The sequence below is a fragment of the Grammomys surdaster genome, unplaced genomic scaffold (assembly GCF_004785775.1).
Source record: "Grammomys surdaster isolate TR1022 unplaced genomic scaffold, NIH_TR_1.0 126906, whole genome shotgun sequence".
Lineage (NCBI taxonomy): Eukaryota > Metazoa > Chordata > Mammalia > Rodentia > Muridae > Grammomys > Grammomys surdaster.
The window spans coordinates 2,168,269-2,194,687 of record NW_021621692.1 but is presented as its reverse complement, the minus strand read 5'-3'; the positions used below and the strand labels follow the sequence as shown (position 1 = coordinate 2,194,687).

Below are 26,419 nucleotides of genomic sequence, written 5' to 3'. Positions count from 1 at the left end.
TATTTTAGAGCTCAAAGAATTCCCCTTGCCTATTTTTTTTTTTTACAAGTGCTAGTGTTTGTCTGCAGTGCTGGATGCCAAACCCTTGTCCTCCAAGGTTGGAGGCCTAAGGCCTAAAACCTGCTACCTTAAAAGCTGACAGTAGTTGCTTGTTCCTACATCCCAAGAAAGAACAAATGTTTGTATGGAAAAGGGAATTCTGGACGGGGAATCACGTGACTTTTTCTTTTTTAGGTAGCAAAACAAGAGCCTTGGCATCCAGACTTGTAAGTTGCTTATTTTAGTATAATGCTTCCCCCGAAGAGTGAATCTCAGCATGGTATATATTTGGCTTAGGTGAAGAAGCTGGATTGAACTTTTGGATGGCCCATTTCAACACCGACTTTCCATAATCCTAGGGCAGAAGTGCTTCTGGTCACACCGTTCATCCCGAGAGCCTTTTGTGCAAGTTTTTCCTCATTCAGTTTTTGAGATCAAAGCAAGAGAGGCGAGAGGGCATTATTTTAAATGCCAACTAGAGGCAGCATATTCTCTTTTCCTTTTGTGGGACAGTTTTGTCACATAGTCCAGTCTGGCCTCGAACATACAGCCCTTCTGATTAGCTGTCAAGGACTATGGTCATACCCAGTCGCTCCTTTGTTGTCACCGTGTCACCGGGGATACCTGGCGTCCTGGTTTGTTTTCCATTGCTGTGATGAACATCATGACCCAAAGGCAATGTGAGGAGGAAAGGTCTTAATTCACCTTAAAGCTTCCCATCCATCATGAAAGGAAGTGCACGTAGCTCAAGGCTGGAGCCTGGAGGCAGGAGTTGAAGCTGAATTGTGGGGGAGGGCTGCTCACTGGCCTGCTCCTCGTGATTCACTCAACTCGCTGTGTTTCACAACCCGGGACCACCTGTCCAGGCATGGCGCCACCCACAGCGGGATGAGTGCTCTCTCATATCTCTCATTAATCAAGAAAATACCCCCACGGGCTCACCTACCAGCCAGTCTGACGGGCAGGCATTTTCTCAGTCAAGATTCCCTCTTCCAGAGTCATCTGTTGCTTGTATCTAAATAAGTTAATTAGTGGGAGGTAGAAACTAGCAGATCCCTCCATGGGGCTGGCTAGCCAGTCAGCCTTGCCTGTCCACTGAGCTCCCTTGACATGAGGACAACACCCGGCACGCACACACACCCCTAACCCTGCATATGCGTGAACACACACACATACACATGTGAGCATGTACACATTCGATGATAACTCATCCTCCCGTAAAGGTCTTTCCAAACAAATGACAAGGCTATCTCCCCCAAGTGTCCTGGAGATGTAGCTACAAAGACTTCCTAAACATTCCTTTTTCCAATGCTTGCCCAGCTGGGAAGACAAGATCTATGGGCTCTTTAGCATTTTCCTTGGTGACGGAGCCCAAGCAGTTTCTATCTCTTAAAAAGTCGCCTTTGATGTTTTCCCTTCATGAATGTCTGCCAGAACACTCTTTGTCTTGAGAAAGTTATCAGAGATCTGAGTCCTGAAGATGTGTGTTTACCTGCACCTCAGCAGCCCTGGGGAAAGGGATGCAGTATCTGTTGTCATTCCTGTGTTATCCTTATCTTCCACAGATCCCTAGCGATTGGAACCAAGGCTGGTTACAAGCTGTTTTCTCTGAGTTCTGTGGAGCAACTTGACCAAGTCCATGGAAGCAGTAAGTGTGTGTGTGTGTGTGTGTGTGTGTGTGTGTGTGTGTGTGCGCGTGTGTGCCCACAAGCTCACATGCGCACATGCTCTAATGTATGTGTATAAGGATTGTTGTGGGGATACGAAACCCTCTGTCTAGATGTTAATCTTTCTTTTTTTTTTTTCCCCTTGTCTTAATTTTCTTCTTTTTGGAGTCCTGGGGATTGAGTCCCAGGGCCTCTTAAAAGCACTGGACCACCAAGGCTACACCCCAGCCGTAGACTTCAGACTTGAGCCTGACTTCTGTCTTAGCCATCAACCTAAAGAGCTGGTGTTATGCAGATTTGAATACAGGCCTTTGTCTCCTCTTGTATAAAAGCCACAATGGAGCTCTTATTGAAATTTGGCAATAACTTGGGTGACATTTTCTTCTTTGTAAGAAAGCCCTTGTTTGAAATCATATTGTTGATACTTTTCTATATATCTGTGCTCATGGTGATCAGTTTATGGCATTGTCAACCCAGAGAGCACCTGTCTCTTCTTTTGACTCTCACTGCCCCTGTAGCCTGGTGACACCGTTCACTTAGTAGGGACATGTTTTATATGTTTGAATGAAGTAACATGAGCATATCGACATAACTCATATTGAAGATGTTGAAGTATTTCTAGTGAGTATGAAAAATAATTCCACTCAGAAATGTGACTGTGACTTTTCTCAGGGGTAATAATTTTTGCTGTTGCCATAGTGACAGATATTTCACCTCTGCATTTTCTGAAAGAACATGGTTTGGTAAATAATGGTTGGGGCTCCTAAGTTATTTACTTTGTATTTACTTTTGATCTCTGCGTGTAACAGAGATGTGTGTGAGAGAGGGTGTGTACCTACCCTCCACCTTATCTGAGACGGTCTCTTTGTTGGTGGTCATTGTATATCCTGGGCAAACTGGACCATGAGCTTCCAGGAATTCTCCTGTCCCAACCCCCCATCTCATAGAATACTGGGGTTCTAGACCTGCGCGACCACACTCAGCTTTACATAGGCCATAGGGCTTTGAACTCAAGTCTTTATGTATGCAGGGCAAACACTTTACCCACTGAGCCATCTCTTGCACCCTTGGCCCCTAATATATTTGCAAAATGTTGTTATTATCATATCATTTTGGTGAATATTTTACTGTGTGTATGTCACATGTCATACTTCCGGTGGGATTTCCTATAAACAAACAAGAAAGACACTTGACAAGAGGGCCTCAGAAAGTCACCAAAGGCCTGTCTGTGATATTCTGGTGACTTACTGCTATTCTTCCCTTCTGAGTACAGAAGTATTTTCTTGCACCAAATATGGTGGCACACAACCATAAAACCCAGCATTCATGGGGCTGAAGCAGCAATATCAAGAGTTCAAGGCCAGCCTGGGTTATTGAGCAAAATTCTGTCTTAAAGAGGGAGGGTGCTGGCAATGTGGCTTAGTGGTAAAGTCGTTCAGTGCCAGGCTTCACAACCTGAGCTCAGTCCCCAGGACAACGGTGGAGAGAACCAACTCTTGAAAGGTTTCTGCTGGCCTCCACTATGTGTGTTGTGGTATATGCACATATACAGTCAGTGTGTGTGTGTGTGTGTGTGTGTGTGTGTGATGGGTAATTATTCCATGCTATGGTGTTCAAGGTGGCCCTGGAGTCTTAGTCATTAGCATATTCTTTGCTTTAGGTATTTGGGAAAGTCTCTGGGAGTGTTATCCCTGGAGACTGTTAAAGCTTGCTGTTGGGGCCAGGGTGGGGTCATTACTGATGAAGGGTGCCCAGTAGCAAGACCCAGATCCTACTGTAAACTAGCCTGTGTGGTACGCAGTGTTACAAAGGCCAGTCTTTCTCTCAGGGGACATCTGTGTGACGTCGCCTCTGCCCTTCCCCTTCCCTAGATGAAATCCCTGACGTGTATATCGTGGAGCGACTCTTCTCCAGCAGCCTGGTGGTGGTGGTGAGTCACACAAAACCTCGGCAGATGAACGTGTACCACTTCAAGAAAGGCACTGAGATCTGTAACTACAGCTACTCCAGCAACATTTTGTCTATTCGGCTGAACCGACAGGTGAGGAAATGGGATACCCTCGCCCCCCCCAAGGCGTCCAGCCTTCTGGTAATTGGAGCAGAAGAAAAAAATCTCTAAAGATGAAGGTCTTTGGGTTGGCTAAATGGCTCACCAAGCCTGGTCAGCTGAGCTCAGTCCCCACCACCCACATGGTCAAAGGTGAGAACTGACTCCTGCAAGTTGTCCTCTGACCGACGCATACATGCGAGAGGTGCATGCACACAGAGACAGAAATAAATAAGTGTAATCAAAACGTTTAAGATGAACATCCTGGAGGTACAGCTCGGTTGGTGGAATGCTTATCTGGCACGTGCCAAGCCCTCGCTTTGATCCCCAGCACCCACAGACAGAGCAGCAGGGTGGCATGAGCCTGTGGTACCTACCAGGAGAAATTTGGGGGGGAGCGGGTGATGCCCGCACTCAGGAGGTAGAGGCAGGAGAATCAGAAGGCCGTCCTTCTTGGCAATGTGGCAAGTTTGAGCCTGACCTGCCCTACATGAGACCCTGACTTTAACAGAAACAAAACCCAAGTCTCTAAAGCGAGACTCAAATGCTGAAGAGAATGTAGCAGAACTTTTAACAGCAAGCCTGGGATCGTGGGCAAAGTATAAAGAACATGTTCTCTGTGCCTCTCCCCTAGTCACACTGGCTCATGTTCGCTCTCCAGCATGGCCACTGCCTTGCCAAACTCACCAGCTACTCTAGAGCAGGTTGAGTCTCTGACACAAGTCAGTCTGTCCTACAAACTCCCTCAGGACATCCTGAACATGATCTTGGCCCAAGGCAGTAAGATTTATTGTGCACAGTGGTCTTGCCTCTAAGAATGGCATACCTGAGACTAGGGTGTGGTCCCCCTGGGTCAGCTCTTAAATCAGTAGGTGAAACTGACCCTCTGCTCTCAATGTGGCCCTTCCTTGTCAGCCAGATACTCAGTTTCACGTGTCTGCCTTTGTAGCTAAGACCCGCCCCCTCCCTGGCACACAGGGGAACCTAGGACGTCACAAATGAGAGAGAGCTCTATCGCCGAGCTGGAGCCACAGTTTCTCCAGCTAGCCCTTAAGGATGTATTCCTCCAGTGTTCTCACTGCTGAAAGGAATTACTCTCATCTCAAATACTCGATATGCCTGTTTAAAGCATCAACACTTTGGATGTGTTTAGTGTGTTAGCAGTCTCCCTAGAGTGACTGAGTTTTATGTCCGGGGAGAGCAGGGGCTGGGGTGGTTCTGTTCATTGCTATGTAACCTGATGGTTACATTGTTTCCTGAACATTGTTTCCTGCCTAACTGTTAAATAAGTGGATAAACCAAGAGGCACTGCCTGGGATATGCAGTTATCTACTCGGTTCAGTATTCCCAGTGGCTTTCCTTAAGAACAAATGGTTTCCTCTTCCTCCTCCTCCTCCTTCTCCTCCTCCTCCTCCTCCTCTTCCTCCTCTTCCTCCTCTTCTTCCTCCTCCTCTCTTCCTCTTCTTCCTCCTCCTCCTCTTCCTCTTCCTCCTTCTTTTCCTCCTCCTTCTCTTCCTCTTCCTCCTCCTTCTCTTCCTCTTCCTCCTCCTTCTCTTCCTCTTCCTCCTTCCCTTCCTCCTCCTCTTCTTCCTCTTCCTCTCTTCCTCTTCTTCCTCCTCTCTTCCTCTTCCTTCCCTTCCTATTCCTCTTTCTCCTCCTCTCCTCCTCCCCTTCCCCTCCTCTTCCTCCCCTTCCTCCTTCTTCTTTTTGAATCTGAACTATTAAGTGCTAATTAATAACTTTTAAAACTTATCTTTATTTTATGTATGAGTATTCTACCTACATGTATGTATGTACCACATCTGTACAGTATCCAAGTAGGCCAGAAGAGAGCGCTGGATCCCCTGAAATTGGAGTTACAGATATTTGTGGTCTGTCATGTGGTTGCTGGGAACTGAACTCAGATCCTCTGCAAGAGAAGCCAGCACTCTTAACTGCCAAACTATCTCTCCAACCCTATGATTGATTTTTTTTTTAATAATGAGAGCAAATATGTTGTTAAGTCTCTGAGAAGGAAAAGATTGTTGTTACTGTAGTTTTGTGTTGTTGTTGAGATGGTCTCATTCAAGTAGCCAAGGCTAGCCTGGAACGCAAAGCAAACTTCCCCAAATGCTGCAATTACAAGAGTGAGCACCACACCTGGCTCATTGCTTTAGCCAATCAGCTATTTTGACTGAGGATCCACTGAAGTTCATAGAACAGGACCACAGAAACGAGGGCAGACAACATCAGTGGCAAGGAGCACACAAGAGGCGGGCATGAAGCCAGAAGTCTTAGTGAGAGAAGGGAGGGCAGCTTAGGAATTTCCTACTTGAGGGATTTTAAGTGGGGTTCTTCGATCAAAGGTGTCCTCAGACCTGTTGCAAGTCTTGTTGCAGAACCTTCCAACTTGTAAATAGTAGTATTCACGATATGACAGCCAAATGTCGGTTCCGGTACCTGGCCAGCTTTTTAAGATGACATAGTCAAATGTTATCACAACCAGAGCTCTCAAGTAGTGCCCATGGGATTTGCTGGTATGATTTCACACTTCCTCTCAGGTAGTCTCAATGGCATGAAGCAAGGAAGGACTGCTCCTGTGTCTGAGTCTGTTAGACTTTAGGCAGCACCTCCACTGCCCAGAACAGTCATTAGCTTCAGGTCCTCACGCCCATCCTCCAGAGGACACGGACGTAGGCAGCCACATCCACAGTTAGTGCCGGAGCTAGCAGCAAGCCCGAGCTAATGGCTTACCTTCCGTTAGCCTGATGGTTCTAAACAGTCCTAGTGCCATGACTGCTCAGTATACAGTTCCTCATGTTGTGGTGACCCAAACCAGAAAATTATTTTCATTGCCACTTCTTAACTGTAATGTTGCTACCATTATGAAACATAATGTAAATATCTGATCTGTGACTCACGTGTTGAGAAGTGCTGCTTAGCCTTCTGTCTTCCAAGATGGCTTGAGGCAGATCGGGAAGGGGTTTTGGGTTTTCTTAAAGTTGCCAGTCTTTGGACTAAATTTTTGGCTTAGGCGATTCATTTGCTGCAAGGGAGGTCTTGCAGTGCCTGCAGAGCCACCTGCTTAGGGGAAAGGCAGAGGGCACAGGGTAGGTGTATGTCTTTGTTAGGGTTTCCATTCTGTGAACAGACACCTTGACCAGGATAACATTTAGTTGGGGTTGACTTATGGGTTCAGAGATTCAGTCCATTATCATCATGGCAGCATCCAGGCAGGCATGGTGAGGGAGGAGCTGAGAGTTCCACCTCCTGTTCCAAAGACAAACAGGAGAAGACTGTCTCCCAGGCAGATATAAAGATGGTCTCAAAGCTCACTCCTACAGTGACACACTTCTTCCAGCAAGGCCATGCCTACTCCAACAAGGCCACGCCTCCTAATAGTGCCACTCCCAGGGCCAAGCATGGATTCAAACCAACCACCACAGCATCCCTTGCTCTACAGTAATCATCCTGCCCATGTCAGGTCTTAAGACATGTGGCTCCATTCTAAAAACAGGGAAATGATAGATTTGTATAAGAAGTTACAAAGAAACAAAGATCCACATTTCCAAACAGGGCCTACTAGTGCACTCCTGTAATCCTAACTCTCAATAGGCCACTGCGGGGGTGGGGGGGTGTGGGGGGAGAATTGCACATCAAAGGATAGCCTGGGATGTATAAAATGCAACAAACAAACAGAACCCTTGTTTTCAGGACTAGGAATAAAGCTCAGCTGGTATACAAGTGCTTGCCTCCCCTGCACGAAGCCCTGGTTCAGTCCCCAGTGCCACAGAAAGCCAGGTATAATGATGCATGTGGATAATCCCAGCACTGCCCGGGTAGAGGCAGGACGATGAGAAGTTCAAGGCAGTCCTCTGCTATACAGCAAACTCCACGGAAGCCGAGGCTACAATGAGACCTTGTCTCAAAAACAAATACACTCACACAAACCAACCAAAACACATACAAAAACAAAAACAAAAAACAAAAAAACCTAAGGGCTAGGAGACAGCCCATTGGGTAGGTGTCCTTATGCTATACCATAAGGGCCTGGGTTGAACTCCCAGCCACCCATGTAAAAAGCTAAACATGGTCACACACACGCACACATGCACACACACACACACACACATGCACACTTATAACTCTAATGCTCTGGGAAGCCAGAGACTAGACTATTTCTCGGGTCAGCTGACCTCCAGCCTAGATGAAAAATTCAAGCTAGACTCAGTGAGCCACCCTGCCTGAGAACAACAACTGAACCATCTTTCCAGCTCCCCTTTTTTTGAGTTTTAAAGCGTGTATGTGTGTGTGTGTGTGTGTGTGTGTGTGTGTGTGTGTTGGGAAATGTTGTGCATGTGCCTCAGAGAACACCTGTCCGACTTCCTTCTTTGGCTTTGCATGTCACCCTCACACACATGTATGTGTGCATGTCCCACACATGTAACCAGTTCACAAAATCCTTCTACATATGCAGAAAGGAAAGATGCTCCGGAATCCTGGTGTGTCCCATTTTCAGTTAATGTCACTCCTGTTGTGTTTAGCGCAGACGTGTATTTTCTTGAATGACTGCTAGGTTTCGTTAGCTTTGGAAGTTTTTATGGTAATTTAACCATCTGCCTCCTGTTGCTTGACTGATTGTTGATTGGATCGAAGCCTTTAAGGCTACATCAGTGGTGCAGATTCTTTAATTATCTGACTCTTTCATTGATAAAAAGGATTAATTACCTATAAAACATAGGATGGAAGAGTGGGCTGGGGATGTACTTTTGTTGTCAGAGTGTTTACCCAGGATGCTCGAAGCCCCAGGTTCAGTTTCCAGCACCACAGAAAAGCAGAGTTGGCGAGGGAGGTATGCCTGTAACCCAACTCTGGGAAGTGCGGGTGAGAGGTCTAGAAATTCAGAGTCATCCTCAGCTGCATAGGGAGTTTGTGGCCAGCCTGGGCTACCAGGTGAACTACAATGATTAACCGAAGGCAAGGTGGGTGTGGCTGAGCAGTCTCTAGCTCGCACTTGTCCTGGAAGCCAGCTCTTGTGGGACTCAGGACAAGTACCCCCCCATTCCCTTCCTGCTTTTCCTCTTTCACTCCCTCTGTGTCCTTGTCTCTGACCTGCGTGGGGATGACCCAATGGAGTCCAGATGAGTGGCCCACAGAGCTGACAGCACTGTAATCATGCTGTTCAGGTCAGACTAGCCTGAAGGCAGTGACGTTCCTACAGGATGCACCTGTCAGGGCCTCCCTCTCCTGAAGACTGGGTGCAGGACTGGAAGGGGATACCAGGGCCTGTCAGAAACTGAGAACAGAAACAAACACAGAAAGGATGAAAACAAACTGCGGTGTGGCTGGCACGTGATCAGGTGACTGGCTGTTTTCCAGAGACGTGGCAATATCTGTCACCCATCTTGAAATTTTATTTTAAAGTGAGTTTTTAAGAACTGTTTTCTGTGTATGAATGTTCTGCCCATACTTATGTGTGCACCACATTCATGCAGTGCCCAAGGTGGACAGAAGAGGGCGTAAAGTCCCCTGAACTGCAGTCGTGGACAACTGTGTGCTATGTAGGTGCTAGGAGCTGAACCCAGGTCCTCTGCAGGAGCAGCAAGAGCTCTTAACTGCTGAGCCATCTCTCCAGCCCCCCTTTTTTGAGTTTTAAAGCGTGTGTGTGTGTGTGTGTGTGTGTGTGTGTGTGATGGGAGATGTTGTGCATGTGCCTTAGAGAACACCTGAAAGCCAGAGGACAACTTTGTGTGTGGAGTTGACTCTCTCCTTCCATCTTTTTTTCCAGGGGTCAAATTCAGGTCCTCCGATGTGAACAAGTCCCTTTTTCCACTGAGCCATCTCACTGATCCCAACTTTGAGATCTAGTTAGAATTTTTTTTTTTACTTCTCCTACACAGCTCTAGCACTGTGGCCAGAGTTTTAATTAAAATAGAGAAGAGTGCCTGCAGGTGGGGGCAGGGTAGGGGGAGGGGCAAGGTGTCTCTGTTGTCCCAGCTTCCTGGGAATCTGAGGACCATGAGTTCAAAACATGCCTGGGCTACAGAGTGAATCCGAGGCTAGCCTTAGCAACTTGGTGAAACCCTATGTCAGAATTCAAAATACAAAGTGGGTTGGGGATGTGGCTTAGTGGCCGAGCAGCTGCCTATCATATGCAAAACCCTGGGTTCGATCCCCAGAAAAGAGTCTCTCTTTGTTGAGAAAACATGGCTTTCCTGGAGGAGGGTCTGTAGCCTTTTTATGATGTTTAGTTATCTTCCCTTCCTGCTGATGAACCTCGGATTCCAAGTGTCTGGCCCCAAAGCAAAGCCTCACAAACTTGAGTGTGCATAGTTAGCTCTTGGGTCTTTGTTCAGAGACCTGGACTGGTCCTTGGGGGACTGGTGCTCTTCCAGGCTGAGCAACAGTGGCCTTGGGGCAGCTGAGTCAGGCTGTGCAGGGGCAGGGGCAGCTACTTGGGCTATAGAAAGAGCTGTTGAAGTGAGTGCCCTCCCAGGACCTCCACACGGCACCCCACCCCTCTGCTTGCATGATGCTCCACCCTCATCTCAGTGCTTTGAACATGGGTACCACCTTGGGAAGAGGAAGAGAGTGGTCTGCCATAGTGGGATGAAGAGCCTGTGTGCCCAGACTGTAGGGGTGGGAATGGGGGACCTGGGAATGGTATCTTCATGGGGCTGTGGGCTGTGAGGTCTAGAGAGGCGGGTCTAGAGAAGAGTGGGAGGAGAAAGGACCTGGGATGAGTCATCTCATGTAAGGGTGCCAAATGCTTTGGACTAGATCTCAGCTTTTTCATATTTTGAGATATTTACACAGACTTTACCAGATCTGAAAAAAGTCCAAGACTTCGAGCACCGTTGCTCAGACTTCCCTGGGGCATTTTGGAATTTTTGAATTAGTGATGCACCACCTGTATGGAGAGAAAGGGAGCTAACGAAGATTTGGCAATTCAGAGAATATAAAGAAGCCTGTGTGAGAGGGAGGACCCAGTCACCAGCACTGGATGTGGGGATGGAACAAAGGACTTTCCCTGAACGGTCTTATTCTAAGGAGAGGGGCGGAGGAAGGAGGGGAGAAAGGAAAGAGGGAGAAAGAAGGGAAGAAAGGAAGGGAGAGAGTGAAGGAGGGGAAGAGAAGGAGGGAGGGAGGGAAAGAGGGAGGGAGGGAGGGAGGGAGGGAGGGAGGGAGGGAGGGAGGGAGGGAGGGAGAGAGAAATCGACAAGTGAAATTTAGGATCTCATATTTTAAGCATCTGCTCAACTAAGTGGGCTTCGTCTGTTTACATGCACAAGCAGGACCTTCAAAGGGCTTCGTTAACATTCTTCCTCCTTTAGGCAGAGTCCAGTGAGGGCAGAGAAGAGCTGAGCAAGGATTAGAGGCCCCTTCTCATAGGGTCTGTTAGGGAGGCTGATGGCTGTGTCTGATTACAGAGGCTGCTGGTCTGCCTGGAAGAATCCATCTATATCCACAACATTAAGGATATGAAGCTATTGAAGACCCTCCTGGATATCCCCTCAAACCCAACAGGTGAGGCCCAGTAATAGACCTGAGCCACTCCGCTCCCCAGGTAAAGAAGCTTCCTTCATTCCTAAGCTGCATTCTCACCTAGCCTGGCAACCGGAGCCCAGGGTATGCTTTGGGGGTCTTTATGATGTTTGAGTTGAGGAAGCACTTGAATGGTGACAGACTCGAATTAGGAGAATCTGTGGTCCCTTCGGGAAGGCTGTGCAGCCTTCCTGGGAGCCCACAAGAAGCATCCTTCTTCGGAGACCCAAGTAAGCAAATGGGCCAGGGCATGCCAGACCGATGTGTGGGAGATTTCATGTATCCAATGTTGAAAGGTGTTTACCCCTAATACTTTTTTGTGACTGTTCATTACAGAGTAGGTGTGGTAATTAGAAGCAGGTTTGGACTTGGTATGTCTGCATGGTTAATTAGCCAAACTACAAAGAAGGTGTTTTTATTACATGATTTTTTAAAAGTACATTTCTCAATTTGGGTGATATGCTGGAATACTGGATTTGGTTAAAGTCTCAAAACTTAATGTTCTATGTTAAGTTTCTGGCGTTTAGGATTGGAGGAGCTTGTATGTGGTAGGATGACGTCACCGGTGATTGACATCTTACGAATTCACTGAGCTGAAAATATAGTGTAGAGGGTCAGCCCCACCCCCAGAGCAGTCTGTATATCCATCTAACAACCGAGGTTAATATTTATAAGTCAACAGTTAGAGCACGTGTGGTCCTGTATCCACATGGTGGGTCACAACTCTCTGTAACTCCAGTTCCAGGAGACCAGACACTCTCCTCTGAGATCAACAGGTGCCAGGCACATACAAATGTATAGGTGTACACACATACAAATGTATAGGTGTACATGCACACATGCAGGCAAAACATTCATACACGAAAAATCTTAAAATCTAAAAAAATATTCTAATGAAAAAATTAATGTTTAATATAAAAGCCGGGTTCTAACTCAATGTCACCAAATGACGTCTTCATTTTACTGTAAGTTTTCCAATTCTGTGACTTTTGATGAAATTTCACAATCTGTGTGGCCCCACACAAGTGGGTTTGTGAGCCTTGGTTTCCTTGTTGGTAATAAACATAATGAGATAACAGCCATCTCACAGCCTATGCTGAGAATTAGACCGGGTAAAGTCTGTGAAGGTGGCGGGCACTGGGCTTGCTGCTAAATCCTCCCATGTCCCCTTTCTCTCCCTTCTTGATGATATAAATGCCCCTTGCTGTTGATATCAGGGCTGTGTGTGCATGTGTGGTTCTGGGGATTAAACCCAGGATCTCACACATGCTTGTTGATATATTCACTAGCACCAGGCTACTCCTGTGCCCTCTAAGCCCTGAGGCTGGAGCTGGAGAGATGTCTGAGTGGTTAGAACTCACTATTCTACTAGGGACCCATGTTTAGTTCCCAGTACCCACATGATGGCACACAACCATCCATAAATCTAGTTCCAGAGTATCCAGTACCTTCTTCTGACACATGCAGTACACACACATGCAGGCAAAATACTCATATGCATAAAAATAAATAAGTAAAAATAAGTTTTGAAAAAGATGTTAAGGCCATCATAAAGTTCTGAGAGGCTGGGAATGCTGCTGGTGGTAATGTGGTTGGCTGGCTACCTAAACCCGTGTCCTCCATCCCCAGCTCTGAAAAGGAAAAGCATGAAGCCCACGAGTTAATGGCTTTGAAGCACATCTCACCAGGAAGGGAGTCAATGTAGAAAGTTACCATTTTAGGAATGAAGGGTTGAACCAGTCTAGAAGAACAGTTATCATAAAGGTTCTAGGTGCCCAGCGGCAGCAGGCCCCAACAAGGACAGATAAACCCTCTGCTTACCAGAAACCCAACCCCAGCTGATGTGGGCCAGTAGAAAGCAGAGGCCCTAGCAGCAGGGCCTGAAGATGTGAAGGTGCCCTCACTGTAACAATGCAAAAGAAGCTTCGTATTTGAGGTGGGTATAAAAAACTGCCTGGATCTAAGCAGAAGCCGGAGGAGAAGGCCTGAGCTGCACTTTGCTGGTTTGGGAATGACGATCAGCACACAGAAAGCTATGCTCCACCTTGGCTCCCATCTCTCTAAAGAGAGCATGCTTGGGATGCAGCCAACCCATCTCCAGCCTCACACTCTTTCTTGGCCGTTCTGGCTACAGGTCAGAGCAGCTTCAGCATGGAAGTACAGCCCACCATAGGAAAACAGAAACCACCCTTACTCTTAATTTTAATCCAGTATGCAGACATGTGTCCTGTAGTAACCGAATGAATGCCAAGAAGTGTGATGTTTGTTGGTTTTGTGATTGTATGAACCTCACAGTCTCCTTGTGCAAACCTAGATGATGTAGCCTAGAAAACTCAGGCTGTAGGGTGAAAACTGTTGTGTATATAGTCTGTCCTTGGCTGGAGTGTTGGTGTTCAGTGCATGATTGTGGTCGCTTCTCTGCAGCCCAGAGAACTCACTGGTTGCCTAATTTCTGCAGTGAGGTTAAAAAAAAAAAGGAGAAAATGAATTAAAAGCAAGAGGTTATTTGTACTCTTGGTGAAAGGGAATGTGTTTTGTCTGTTCGTTGAGAAGACAGGGTCTTACTGTATAGCCCAGGCTAGCCTCAGACTCTTGATACTCCTGCCTCTGCTTCCTGAATGCTGGGATTACAGTGTACAGCCCAACCCCTGCCAAAACGGAATACTTTTATCTCAAGAAAAGTTAGACACAGGAGTGCTGATACACACCCATAATTCCAGCTCTCAGGAGGCTGAAGCAGGAGGATTACCTATGAGTTGGAGGCCAGTCTGGGCTATGTAGTGAGTTCCAGGATGGGTAGAGCTACATAGTTGAGACCCTGCTTCCTGCCCCTCTGCAGAAAAACATAAGAAATATTTTCTGGGTCTCAGATAAACGTTACAATCGGATTCATGGATGTGTTGATTCATCTAAAAGACAGGGGGCAGGTTAACCACAGCAAGTCCATTTAGACGCCTAGTGTCCTTTCAGACCAATAGCCCCAAACAGTCTCAAATCCAAAATACACAGCTGCTGCCGTTGCGTCCTCTGAACTGCCTCTGCGTGGCCGTGAACTGGGGTGACGGCTTCTGATTGTGAGAACTGACATCATGTGTGACTAACCCAGGGTCCTTTCTGTGTGTGTCTGATCAGCCAGCCTCACTCTCTAGTCCCCTTCATCCCACGGCAGCCCCTCTCAGGACAGCACATCAGTTTCCCTCAGCAAGCATCGGAGGCCTGTACTGGGAAGAGCATGACTCACTGGATACCCAGAGCCTTCTTGTGTGCACACTTTGTCTTGTTTTCTATGGAAACACTGGCTTTAACACACAGCTCTGAATGTTTCCGTCTAGTGGCTAGGGGTCAGTAGGAATATAAAGAATTCCCTGCTTGCTTGGGGTTCGGTGTCTAAGGTGACTGTAAATTTCCCTCCTTCTCTCTCTATCTGTGTCATGCCTGTTCCCCTTGTGTCAAAGATGACAGGCTGTTTCCTTTAAAGAGTTTGGCCAGACCAAGCTGAGAGTTAATTTCCTGCCACCCAGCAGTCTGTGTGTGCCTTGGGCAGTAAATAGTGGAAATCTCCATGGAAACCCTGCCAGTGGTAAAACAGCTGGATGGGGTGGACAGCCCCAGACTGACCACCTCTGACAGACAGACTGACCACTTGGACAGACAGACTGACCACCTCAGACAGACAGGGGGAATGTTCAGGATCACACAACCCTGTGCTCACAGAAGAGAGCCTGGGATCCTTGTCGAGCACACTGCCTTTCTGCAGATGGCAACAGTGGGACACAGACAACCTCCAACCGGAGCAGCAAAACGTGCTTTCGGTACATGGGACAGTCTCTCTTTTCGCTTCTCTTCCCCTCCCCTCCCCTCCCCTCCCCTCCCCTCCCCTCCCCACCCCTCCCTTCCCCTCCCTTCCTTTCCTTTCTTTTCTTTTGTCTCCTTTTCTTTTCTTCCGATTCCTTTGAGATAAGGTCTTGTTTCCCAGGCTGACTTCAAACTTGCAATCCTCCTGCCTCAGCCTCCTGAGTGCTGGGCTGACAGGTGGGTACCACCACACCACACCACACCACACTCAGTGGATTTCTTGGCGTTCTAACTCTGGAAATTGGAAAGCATGTTGAGTAAATGGTGGTGGGGCTGGAGCCCAGGGCCTTGAACAGCTCCACACACTGTGTCACTCAGGCGTATCCTCTAGCCCCGAAAGTGTCTCTGAGGCACTAACTACACTTTATAAAGCAGTCCCTGCTGAGCTGCCTGAAGTTGGGCCTGTGATGAAGAGGGATGGAGGGGCTTCCTTACAATTCCAATCATGTGATGCTTGCGTTAAGAATGGGCCCTTCTTTTCCAGATCTGGGAGAATTCTAGGCAAACAATCTCAGCAAAATAACAGCTATTTACAAAAATATGCATCAAGTCTAAAAGAAGGCCAGAAGCCACATTAAAACCCCATGCCTGGGCCAGTGAGATGGCTCAGCAGGTAAAGCTACTTGGCCCTAAGCCTGAGGACATGAGCTGGCTCTCTGGGACCCCACAGAGGAGAGGACTGGTTCCCAATTTTCTTCTGACCTCCGCATGCATATCATGGCACATGTGTGTCTCCCCTGCACCCCCTCCCCAATAAATACAGAAAGAAAGAAAGAAAGAAAGAAAGAAAGAAAGAAAGAAAGAAAGAAAGAAAGAAAGAAGGAAAGAAAGAAAGAAAGAAAGAAAGAAAGAAAGAAAGAAAGAAAGAAAGAAAGAAAGAAAAATTTAAACCTCATGCCTATGTAGAAAAGTGGTTTAAAGACTACATGCTCAGATGCTGAGAGAAAACCTGAGTTTCAAATCTGGCTGCCTTTTTATTTCTTTTTTCCTTTTCCCCTTCTCTGTGTTTCCTGGGCTTTGTCACCAGCACTTTTATACTAGGAAATAATATCAAGGAAAGAGCCCACTTTGATACTAAAAATGACTTTGTGTGACACCAACGACAGAAACAGAAAGCTGTGGGCTGGTCATGGCCGTACCTGGAGCAGGTCTTCCCAATTCCCAGGGTGCTTTGCGAGTCAGAAAAGAGCTCCTTGCAGCTGGTTGGAACTGCTCTGAGACTTGGATGGTAGCAGGTGGTGGTAATGTACTCAGGGATGGGATGGACACCGAAGGAAGGAACTTCAGTTAAACATCTCTGGGGCGCTTCATTAAGTTTGCACAAGTCTGTTCAGGATCTCTCTCTGAAGTCACGTGGGGTGTTAGAGTGTAAGCCCAGAAACAAAGCTGTCTGGTAAGGGGCTGCATGTAACAGGACGTCTGTCTTTACCATCATCCTTTGTCCCTTTCTTGTTAGAGAAACTCTATATCTGATTCTACACTGGGCGTGCAGTAAGTTCAAAGTTAGCTTAAAGTGTTCAAGCTTTTCTTCCTCACTGGGATATTTATGTCTCTACCTAAAATTCCAAAAGACAACTACAGGTGTTTGGCCAAAGGCTCCCTCGGCCACAAGGATGCTCTCCGTAGTTTCAAAAAGCAGGGAGGTAGGTAAGTGGAGGCCTGGTCCCTTAGAGAACTCCATCATGGGAGCCCCTGCACTTCAGATGGGAAACCACCCAGCCTGAAAGGGCCAAGAGGTACAAGGCAGTGCCTGTGGGGGGAGCTGTATCCTTAGCCTGGTCCCCTCACCCAAAATTTCCTGTACTTCTGTACTTCCCTGAGGGGGAGACAGAAAAAAGAGAGAGAAAGAGACAGGGGAGGGTAAGGAGGGTAATCGAAAATGTCTGGGTGGTGGCAGCGCACCTTTAATCCCAGCACAGCACTCAGGAGGCGGAGCCAGGTGGATCTCTGACTTTGAGATCAGACTGGTCTACAGAATAAGTTCCGGGATAACCAGGGCTACACAGAGGAACTCTGTCTCAAAAAATCCAGGGGGGGGGTAATAAAGGCAACAGTGAGATGGACATAGAATGTTCATGTTTACAGGAGATGGTCATAATGGCTGCATAATTAACACACACTAATCAAAATCATTTCTACCCACCCCAAAGTTGTGTTGATACATATGCACATGTCATAGAATCCACTCATTTAAAGTGAGTAGTTAAAACCTCTTGCTGTTCTTCCAAAGGACCCTGAGTGTGGTTCCTAACCCCCACTTCTGGTGACTTTACCTCTGTCCATAACTCCAGCCAGGGAATCCCATCCCTCGGTTGGCTCCCTGGGATACCTGTGCACACATGGTAGACACACATACACACATACACACACACACACATACACACACACATACACACACACACTCATATATAAAAATTTAAAAAAAAATAAATGAAGTACCTAACAGGCTTTGCTGTATTTACAGACGGGTATAGCAGGTGTAGTGATTTTATTACCAAATATTTTGAATGTTTTATGTCTGTTATGTGTACTTTATTACACTTACTTGCATACACATGTGGAGGTCAGAGGACAACGTTCATGAGTCACTTCTCTCCCTCCACCATGTGGGCTCCCGGGATCTAACTCAGGTTGTCGGGCTTGGCAGCAAGCGCCTTTACCAGAGCTGTCTCACCAGACCCACATTTAATTTTAGAACATTTCATCACCCTTCCCCCAAGACATCCTATGCCTCTCAGCCGCTGCCTCATACTCTCCTAGCTCTGGATACAGCCCGGTCTCCTTTCTGTCACTAAACATTTACCTGTGCCGACCGTTTCACGTGGTCTTTCGTGACCACCTTCTACTTCTTGCTGTTTCCAGGGCTCTTCTCTATCGCTTCACGTACTGGGCTTCACACCTTCTTATTGGCAAAGAATGTCCTACTGGAAGGACGTGATATACCCCCAATAGTTAGTTCACATGTTTCCACCTTTTAGAAAATAGAATATCGTTGTTTTCATTCTTTGGCAATTTCATCCCCCAATCCTTGCTTGCTTTGGGGTTTTTTGTTTGTTTGTTTGTTTGTTTGTTTTGTTAACCTACTGAGTCCATTAGTGCTGCCCCATGGGAACAATAGGAATGTTGACTGATGCTGTTGGCTTGATCCTGTGTGAGTCTCCTGCAGGTCACCACAGCTGTGGTGAGTTCCTGACTACAACAGTCATGTCACGTCCAGCAGACAGCATTTGATAGCGCTTCTCTCCCTCCTTACGTTCTTGCTGCCCCTTCTGTGATGTTCTCTGAGCCTTGGGGTAGAAGAAGGTTCTCATAGATGCCCCAGTTTGGGCTGAGTACTCCATGGTCACTTAGTCTCAGTACTTTGCTCACTTCCGGGTCCGCCTTGTCTGATGATCAATGCAGAGAGATCCTTTTATGGCTGAGGTTGAAGGCAGCACTCTCTGTGTGTGTAAACATAAGTATTTAGAAGGCAGTTTGATAACACTCACATTAGAGTGCTGGCTACCCCCACAACCTTTGTTCCACCATTGCAACGATGGGCAAACCTTGTCTGGTAGGTTGGTATTGTAAGATGCAGGGTTTCCTACTGGGTAATACTATTGATGACCTTTCTCCTCCAGTGGCCTGCACAGAGGAAGTTTCCAGGTCAGTTCAAGCCTGATTTCCTTGTATCCTGCAACCAACGTGTGTTGAGCATCAGTAGCAGTGGCTTACCATTTAGTTATGGTGGGCAACCAAAAGCCTGTGTTTTGGGGGGCACTTCAGGGTCCTCACTGATCAGTTACTTATAGAGGGATGTCCCATGCCTGACACTGAGGTTTTCATTTAATAACCCATGTCTTCTTGGGGAAGCATCATCCACTCAGAGGGTAGCTATATTCAAACTCCCCCTTTTGAAAAAGAAAATGCTCTAAACTAGTTTCCAAAGCTGTGGATTTCCATACATCTTTAGTTTTGGTTAAACTACCCCCGTCTCTCCCATCCCCTGTATTTCTAGTTTTTGGTGCTAATGGATATTGTTAAGTGTGTCCATTCATATGTAAGTTTTTGTGTAGACACTGCTTTTATTTCTTTCTGGGGTATACTTGAGAATAGAATTTCCAGGTCATGTGATAACTGTGATTAACTTCTGACAACTCCCAGGCTGCTCTCTAACACACTGCCCCAATTCCCATTCCTGTGCACAGCCTTCCAATGTTTCTATCTCCTCACCTGCATTTGTTAGCTTCCTCTAAACAATTTTTTATGTGTATGAGTGTTTTCCCTGCATGTATTATCTGTGCACCATGTGTGCCTGGTGCCTGTGGGGACCATAAGAAGGCACCAGATTCCCCTGGAACGGAAGTTAGAGACAGCTGTGAGCTGCCATGTGGGTGCTGGGAATCGAACCTGGGTCCTCAAGAAGAGTAGCCAGTGCTCTTAACCACTGAGTCATCTCTCTCTGGTCCCTAGCTGCCCTTTTAAGTTATAGTAGTTATCCTAGTAATTATGAAGTGCCTACTCATCTCTGGTGTGTGTGTGTGTGTGTGTAAAGCTAGGCGTTCATTTGTTTGTTTATCTGTTTGTTTGTTTGTGTGTTTGACATGGATTATAAAGGAAGCGTTCTGCCCAGTGCCCTTCATTATGCTTTTAAGGCTTTTTTTTCAAGCCCACCTACTCAGAAACCCTCTTGCTTAGCACTTCCCTGTAAAATCACAATAATTTGATTTGGTCATCAATTTCCTCTGTACTCTGCAACTCAATCTCTTCCACCACTGTCCCTACAGGCACCCCACCCAAACCCATGTAATCTCCTTTCTTCTTCCCTGTCTCAGGGCCAGAGTGGTTCTGTCCCCCACCCCCAGCTGCCCTTGAAATTACATCTGGAGCATTCACAGAGTGTGGAGCTGGGGTTCACAGAGCAAGCAAGGTGGCCTCTCATGGTGCCAAAGGCCCCAAGTGACTTTGACCAGGTAGGGGCTCGCAGCTGTGCTGGCACCTGCAGTTAAGGGCACCCAGCCAGCCTCTTCTTGGAGTTCTGTGTAGCAAGAGATAAGCGCAGAGGCTTGGCTGTATGCTCAGTGAGGCCAGAACAGGAAGCAGGGCCCAGTTTCAGTCATAATTGTTTGTACCCCTATCTGGTCTCCTCCCCTATAGGGTGGAGTGAAGAGCCTTCTAGCCTAGGTCTAAAATTTTACAAATGCTCTTTATAAGAGCCCACTGAATACTCCAGTTTACAACAAAGCCAGCCAGCATTATTTTTTCATTATTATTTTAAAAGATGTCTCTCATATAATCTTGAAGTTCATTTTCCGGTTATGTGTTGGCTCCAGAGTTCCTACCATGTATGACTATTAATCCCAGTCACTGGTGTGAGAAGCCTACCCTCAGTACTACTGCGACAAACTGCCCCCCCTCCAGATTATCCTTATAATAAAAACGGCTCGTGTCACTTCCAGAGTTTGCTTAGCTTCCTGTACTTCCAAAAGATGTCAAAGCATCTTCCATCCAACATATTCCGTTGCCAAGTTTCTCTCAAAGGCCCTGCTTGCTGCCTCAACCAAAATGCAGACCTCCGGTGACTTCGCCTCAGAGGAGGCTCCGCCCTCCCTTATCAGAGTGGATGTTGTGATAGAAACGAGATCATTTGCCTTCCGGTAGTTCATCGTGAAGTTCTTGGCTAACTGTATTTAATCAAGCACAGAAAAAGCTAAAACAGGCTGACCTTTCCCACTGGGAAGTCCTGTCCCAGTTATGAGTAAGCCCTCACAGGGTTCTAGAGGGTGATGGGATTGGAAGAGAGGCAGCCTCTGTTTCCATGCCTTGGGCTGAAAAATGTGAAAGAGAATATTCTTTGTATTCTGAGGTCTGATTGCTTAGCAGTGGACTAAGTGGTGACTGCCAGTGTGAAGTCAGGAGGTCACCTGATTCAAATCCTTTGTTCAGAACAGGGTTTCTTAAACTTTTCCCACTAATAGCCCCTCCTCAGTGCAAGAAATTTTTACATGCCTCCAAGCACGTATTCAGATAAAGTAGGTATACTTATCAAACATTGGCTGGTGATAGATCATAAATTTGTTTTAAAATAACTCTCGGGTCTAATCTCTCCATTTATCGAAGACAGTTTCCACACTAATGACACGGAAGGGCTTGTTTCTTTTCACATGTAATCAAATCTCAGCTGAACATATGACATTGCAGGGCACACATCAATATTTTTATTTTATAGTTGGTAGTGCCAAAAGCACTACTTCAAAAAAAGAAAAAAAGAAAAAAAAACCTTCAAATAAGCAGAAGTATTCTTGGGAGCATTTTGTAAGTTGTGTTCCAATCCCAAGCCAAGTTTCATTTAACTTTCTGGTTTGTTTTGTTTTGTTGTTTTCTGAGACAGGGTTTCTCTGTGTAGCCCTGGCTGTCCTGGAACTCACTCTGTAGACCAGGCTGGCCTCGAACTCAGAGATCCACCTGCCTCTGCCTCCCAAGTGCTGGGACTAAAGGTGTGCAACACCACCGCCTTGGTTCATTTAACCATTTTAAAATGAAATCCAGATCAGTAGCTCAGAGAACAATTCCTAAAATCAACAGTTCCAACACAAGACAATATCAAGCTATTTACCAATTTGATAGTAAGATTCCGGGCAGTGTAGGCAAACACTGAACGCATGCCTCTGTTTCCTATTAACTGTTACTTTTTCTGTAAGAGCAGGGAAGTTTATGTACAGTAAACCCTGCAGCTCTCAGCATACGCTAGCCACAAGTCTGAGCCAAGGTGCTCAGAAGGTTGTGTGTGCTGGTGGTGTGGTAGGTAGCACACACAGTACGGCGTGTGCATATTGTGTGTTCTGAACCAAAGCTGCAGCAAAGAGATGCAAATCTGGCCGGTGCTGCAGAAACACCCAGAACCTGTATATACCTCACTTCAAATTAATCTTTGCCTGTTGTGCATTCAGAACTTTTCACTGTTGCCAACTTCTTGTGACCGTCCCTATTCAGTTACAGGAGCCCGGTGTGTGGGTGGCAATAAGAAAGCAAGGATTAGAACAAGCTAATAATACTCAAGCATGTTCCTCCCCTCGCCAGCAGGTGGCACTCGAGACACGTGGTTTTCAGGTGCCCTTTCCAACCATGCTTCTTTGGCCTCATGCTGTGTGTTCTTTGCCAGGTCTCTGTGCCCTCTCTATCAACCATTCCAACTCTTACCTGGCCTATCCTGGAAGCCAGAGTACAGGCGAGATTGTTCTCTATGATGGAAACTCCCTGGTGAGTTCAAGCGGTCCCTGGTGTACCAGCCTGCCTGCCCTGGCCAGCTGGTTAATAGCCCCGATAAGGAGGCCCTGTTGCAGTGAGAGGAGCCGTATGGGGGAACTCTCTGGCCACAGCGGTTGGGTAAAGGAAAAGAAAGGGCATCTGTGTTGAAGTTCACAGTCAATATTAGTCAACGTCTCTGTGAGGCAGGTGCCAGAATGAGGCAGAACACCTGTCCACAGTGGAATCAGCGAGACAGCTCACAGTCCATCTGTCTATGCTCCCCTCTGCTCCCCGAGGCTGCGTTGAGCAGGGCAGGATCACTCTGGGGATCCCCTGCAGAAGATCCCCTAAAAGCCTGGCTTTGTGTCAGTCACACAGCTAGTCATCCACCTTCCCAAAGGCAGGGCAAGGAATAGACATAAGATTACACACACACACACACACACACACACACACACACGCACACACGCACACACGCACACACGCACACACGCACACACGCACACACGCACACACGCACAGCTCTGACAATGTCACAGAAGATGGGACAGGAAGGACAGAAGACCCAGGAGAAAGGATGGATGACTCTAGAATGCTGCCTTCTGGACATGACATGGAGTGTCAGTAACCCTGACACCTGCATTAGACTGGGCCTGTCATGGAAGGGGCGGGTGAGGGGCTTATGAGACCCAGCTCCATCTAGGCTATTAATTTGCTATGGTAGGGATAGGGGAGACATTTTCTTCAGTAGCATAGCCACTGCTAAGTTGCCCATGACCCTGTAAGAAGCCTTCAGTAAACGGATTGGTTCACCAAAACAAAGAGAGAGGTGGGAGGGGGAGGGGTCTCTACTAGCAGAGATCCATAGGGAAGGGTGGTCCAGGGTGAGCAGGGAGACAAAGCAGAGAGCAAGGAGAGGGGAGGAAACGCATCTTCCCTCTTCACCAGTATTGATCTCCACTTCTCCCCAACACCCACAGAAAATGGTGTGCACCATTGCTGCCCACGAGGGAACGCTGGCCGCCATCACCTTCAACTCCTCGGGCTCCAAACTAGCAAGCGCATCTGAAAAAGTAAGTGTATCCTGGCTCCTCCTCCTGCCTGGGGCTTGCAGAGCCCTTACTGAGGTGCCCAGACTGCTGCTGGACCAGTTATAGCAACATGAAGACTGGCGGGTCTTTAGACCTGCTCAGAAATGGTTTCAGAGTGAGACTATCTGGACCCTGCCTGTGGTGGTCCGTCAGTGGGTTTGTCCCTATCAAAGGCTGACAGTAATGCAGATGCAAGACACTTTGCATAAAAACTTGTGGTTTTATTGAGAGATACATGTGCCTGTTGTCCCCAGATAAGGATACATGTCCCCGTTGTCCACAGATGCGGAGAGATTGGACTCTGTTGACCAGAATAAACAAAGAAGGTGATCAAGTTACATTTCAAATGCCATGTAAACCAGATATATTTTAATAAGCAGAGATAAAACAGTCTATAAAACAAAGACAGTTTGTGATCATACACACACACACACACAGAGAGAGAGAGAGAGAGAGAGAGAGAGAGAGAGAGAGAGAGAGAGAGAGCCTTGAACAAGGTTGGGGAGGGAAAGACAGTATTTAACAGAGTACAGAGAGTTCCAAGAATCCCTAATTTGGCACGTATACAAATAAAAATGGCTCTGCACCCGGTGCTTTGTCCTTACTCCTCAGAGACAGGTGTTCAAAGCCAGGAGAGCAAACTACCCCAGGAAGGGACATCATCTCTGTGTGAACCATTTGTGGTTAGGAAAAGACCGCCTGCTTTCTCTTCCAGGGCACTGTCATCCGAGTGTTCTCTGTTCCTGATGGGCAAAAACTCTATGAGTTTCGTCGAGGAATGAAAAGGTGTGTGTTCAGTGTCAGCCCTGTTGTAAACAAATCCTCCCTGGCAGCTGCTAGGGAGAGGGCGGGGCAGGCCCCACAGCCTCCTCCTAGAGGTTAAATGCTTTCCAAGTAATCCACTCAGGGGCTTTGTAAAAACAGAAGGCAAATGCGAGGGCCTAATGCTGAGACTTGAGACCAGAAGTCAGTGTCTTTTGATATGGCCACAGGAGGCCATCAGGGGAGAAAGCAGAGAGCCAGCGAGTCACACTCCAGAAACAATTTCTGACTCCTCCACAAAGGGAAATAAAGAGCAACATCAAATGTCAGTGGTTGGGACCTTTTTTGCTGTGAGGTTTGCAGCTGGGTCTGTTCAGAGCAGCTTGGAGAGGCCCACACTTACACGCTAAGGAAGCAGGACTCCCATCCACTAGCTAGAAGGAAGGACCAGGCCCCGTGGCTTCATACCTAAGACCTAAGACCATGGCTCTCCCTGAATCTGTCCCATGTGGCTTTTAAAACATGGACAGCATACTCTTGGGGGGTGGGGAGGTTAGAACAGCTTGGCCCTTCATGACACATTTTCCTCTCAGAACTGTGAGGTGATGCCCCTCACTGTTCCGGCTTATCGGCCTGTGTGTTGCTGTCTCTAGGTATGTCACAATCAGCTCTCTGGTGTTCAGTATGGACTCGCAGTTCCTGTGTGCCTCCAGCAACACGGAGACCGTGCACATCTTCAAACTGGAACACCTGACCGACAGGCAAGTGCAGGGCCAGGCAGAACTCCCACCAGGCTGAAGGAGTAGGCCCCGGTTTCTCTGCATGCGTGAAGCTTTGCTTTTAAACTCAGCCCTGCTGCTGGGTCATTGGCAGTGTAGTAGAGTACGTGCTAGCAGAATGTTTTGGGGTGTCCTGTACGAAAGTACAAAATCCACATCTGTGATCCTGAGCCTTACATCTCAACTCAGCCCCCTTTGAGTGGTGAGAGGCTGGGAAGCTCGTTAAGTCTCTGTTGTGTCACTATCCACGCCTGGGAAACAAGCGCATCACTGTGTTTGTACCTTGAGCTTCACGGGGGGCTCAGTAAGTTTGTTGTTAGCATGAAGCATTTGTGTCATGCCTGGGACCAGCACACTCCAGCGGATGCAGCTGAGTTAGCCAGTGGAATGATAGACAGGTAACAGCTTTAGCGTCCATGGTGCTGCCAGCCTTGAGTGCTTGGCAAAGGTGTTCCCTCTGTGGGGAATCTTGACATTCCTTGTATTGGTGACTTTCTCATCCCTGTGACCATGGTGCCTTCCTGAAAGAATGCAGAGTATAGGAGAGGAAAGTCTGATTTTAGCTCACCGTTTCAGGGAACTTCACACCCAGCAGGCCAGGGTTGGTGTGGCGGGGTTTAGAAGGGCAGGAGCCTATGGCCATTGCTCTTCCCTTCTTTGCAGACCAGAGAGTAGTCTGAAACAGGGACTCATATGACCTACCGAGATCCACTCCCTCGTGACCTTCTTCCCATAGCCCAGGCCTCGCCTCCCAGAGGGTTTGCCATTGTCAAAACAGTGCCACCAACCTTAAAATATGAGCCAAAGAGGACTTTTTTATCTTAAGTTAAACCTAAGATTTTTATTCTGTGCACTATCCTCAGACTTTCTAGACTCTGCTTAACAGTCTCCAAATCTTCAATGGCTGTGGTGGCAGCTCGGGCTCTGGAGAGCAGCCCGTCTATTGCAAACCTTTCACTATTAAGGTGCCCCAGCTGAGCAGTTCGTCCATACCCCCACCCCCACAGTCATCGGTGTTTAGGAGACTCACCGTCCTCCCCAGCCCTGCTGTGTGTGAGTGGCCAACAGTGGCCATAGGCAGAACCTTGAGTTCTCAGCGTGTCTGAGAAGCAACAGTGTGTCTTGGGCAATGTGGCTTCCATTTTTATCTTAGTCCTGCCCACTGGAAGAGAATGTTTCAGTGCTGAGGAACTGCCTGCCACACAGTTCCAGCCCATATGTATCTTCTTGCTGGAAATGTTCCTTTGAACATGACACCCCCTCCACACACTCCTTCATTCTCTTTTCCCTTGATAATAAAATCTAAGCTTCTCCCTTACCTGCAGGATCCAGGAGCCAACCCCATCCCCCATGTTCCTTCACCTCAGAGACACCAACCCCCAGACCCCTCCACCTCAGAGACACCAACCCCCAGACCCCTCCACCTCA

The 26,419-nt window shown here is 47.4% G+C and overlaps 1 protein-coding gene across 1 annotated transcript in view; it reads left to right on the top strand.

Annotated features, from left to right (window-relative positions):
- Wipi1 (WD repeat domain, phosphoinositide interacting 1) overlaps positions 1-26,419 on the top strand; it is a 38,153-nt gene that overhangs the window by 3,774 nt on the left and 7,960 nt on the right. Inside the window, exons 2-8 of the mRNA XM_028761240.1 lie at positions 1,605-1,687; positions 3,578-3,747; positions 11,163-11,259; positions 22,274-22,371; positions 23,340-23,432; positions 24,166-24,236; positions 24,866-24,973. Of these exons, the coding sequence (XP_028617073.1) occupies positions 1,605-1,687; positions 3,578-3,747; positions 11,163-11,259; positions 22,274-22,371; positions 23,340-23,432; positions 24,166-24,236; positions 24,866-24,973 (720 nt within the window). The remainder of the gene's footprint in view (positions 1-1,604; positions 1,688-3,577; positions 3,748-11,162; positions 11,260-22,273; positions 22,372-23,339; positions 23,433-24,165; positions 24,237-24,865; positions 24,974-26,419) is intronic.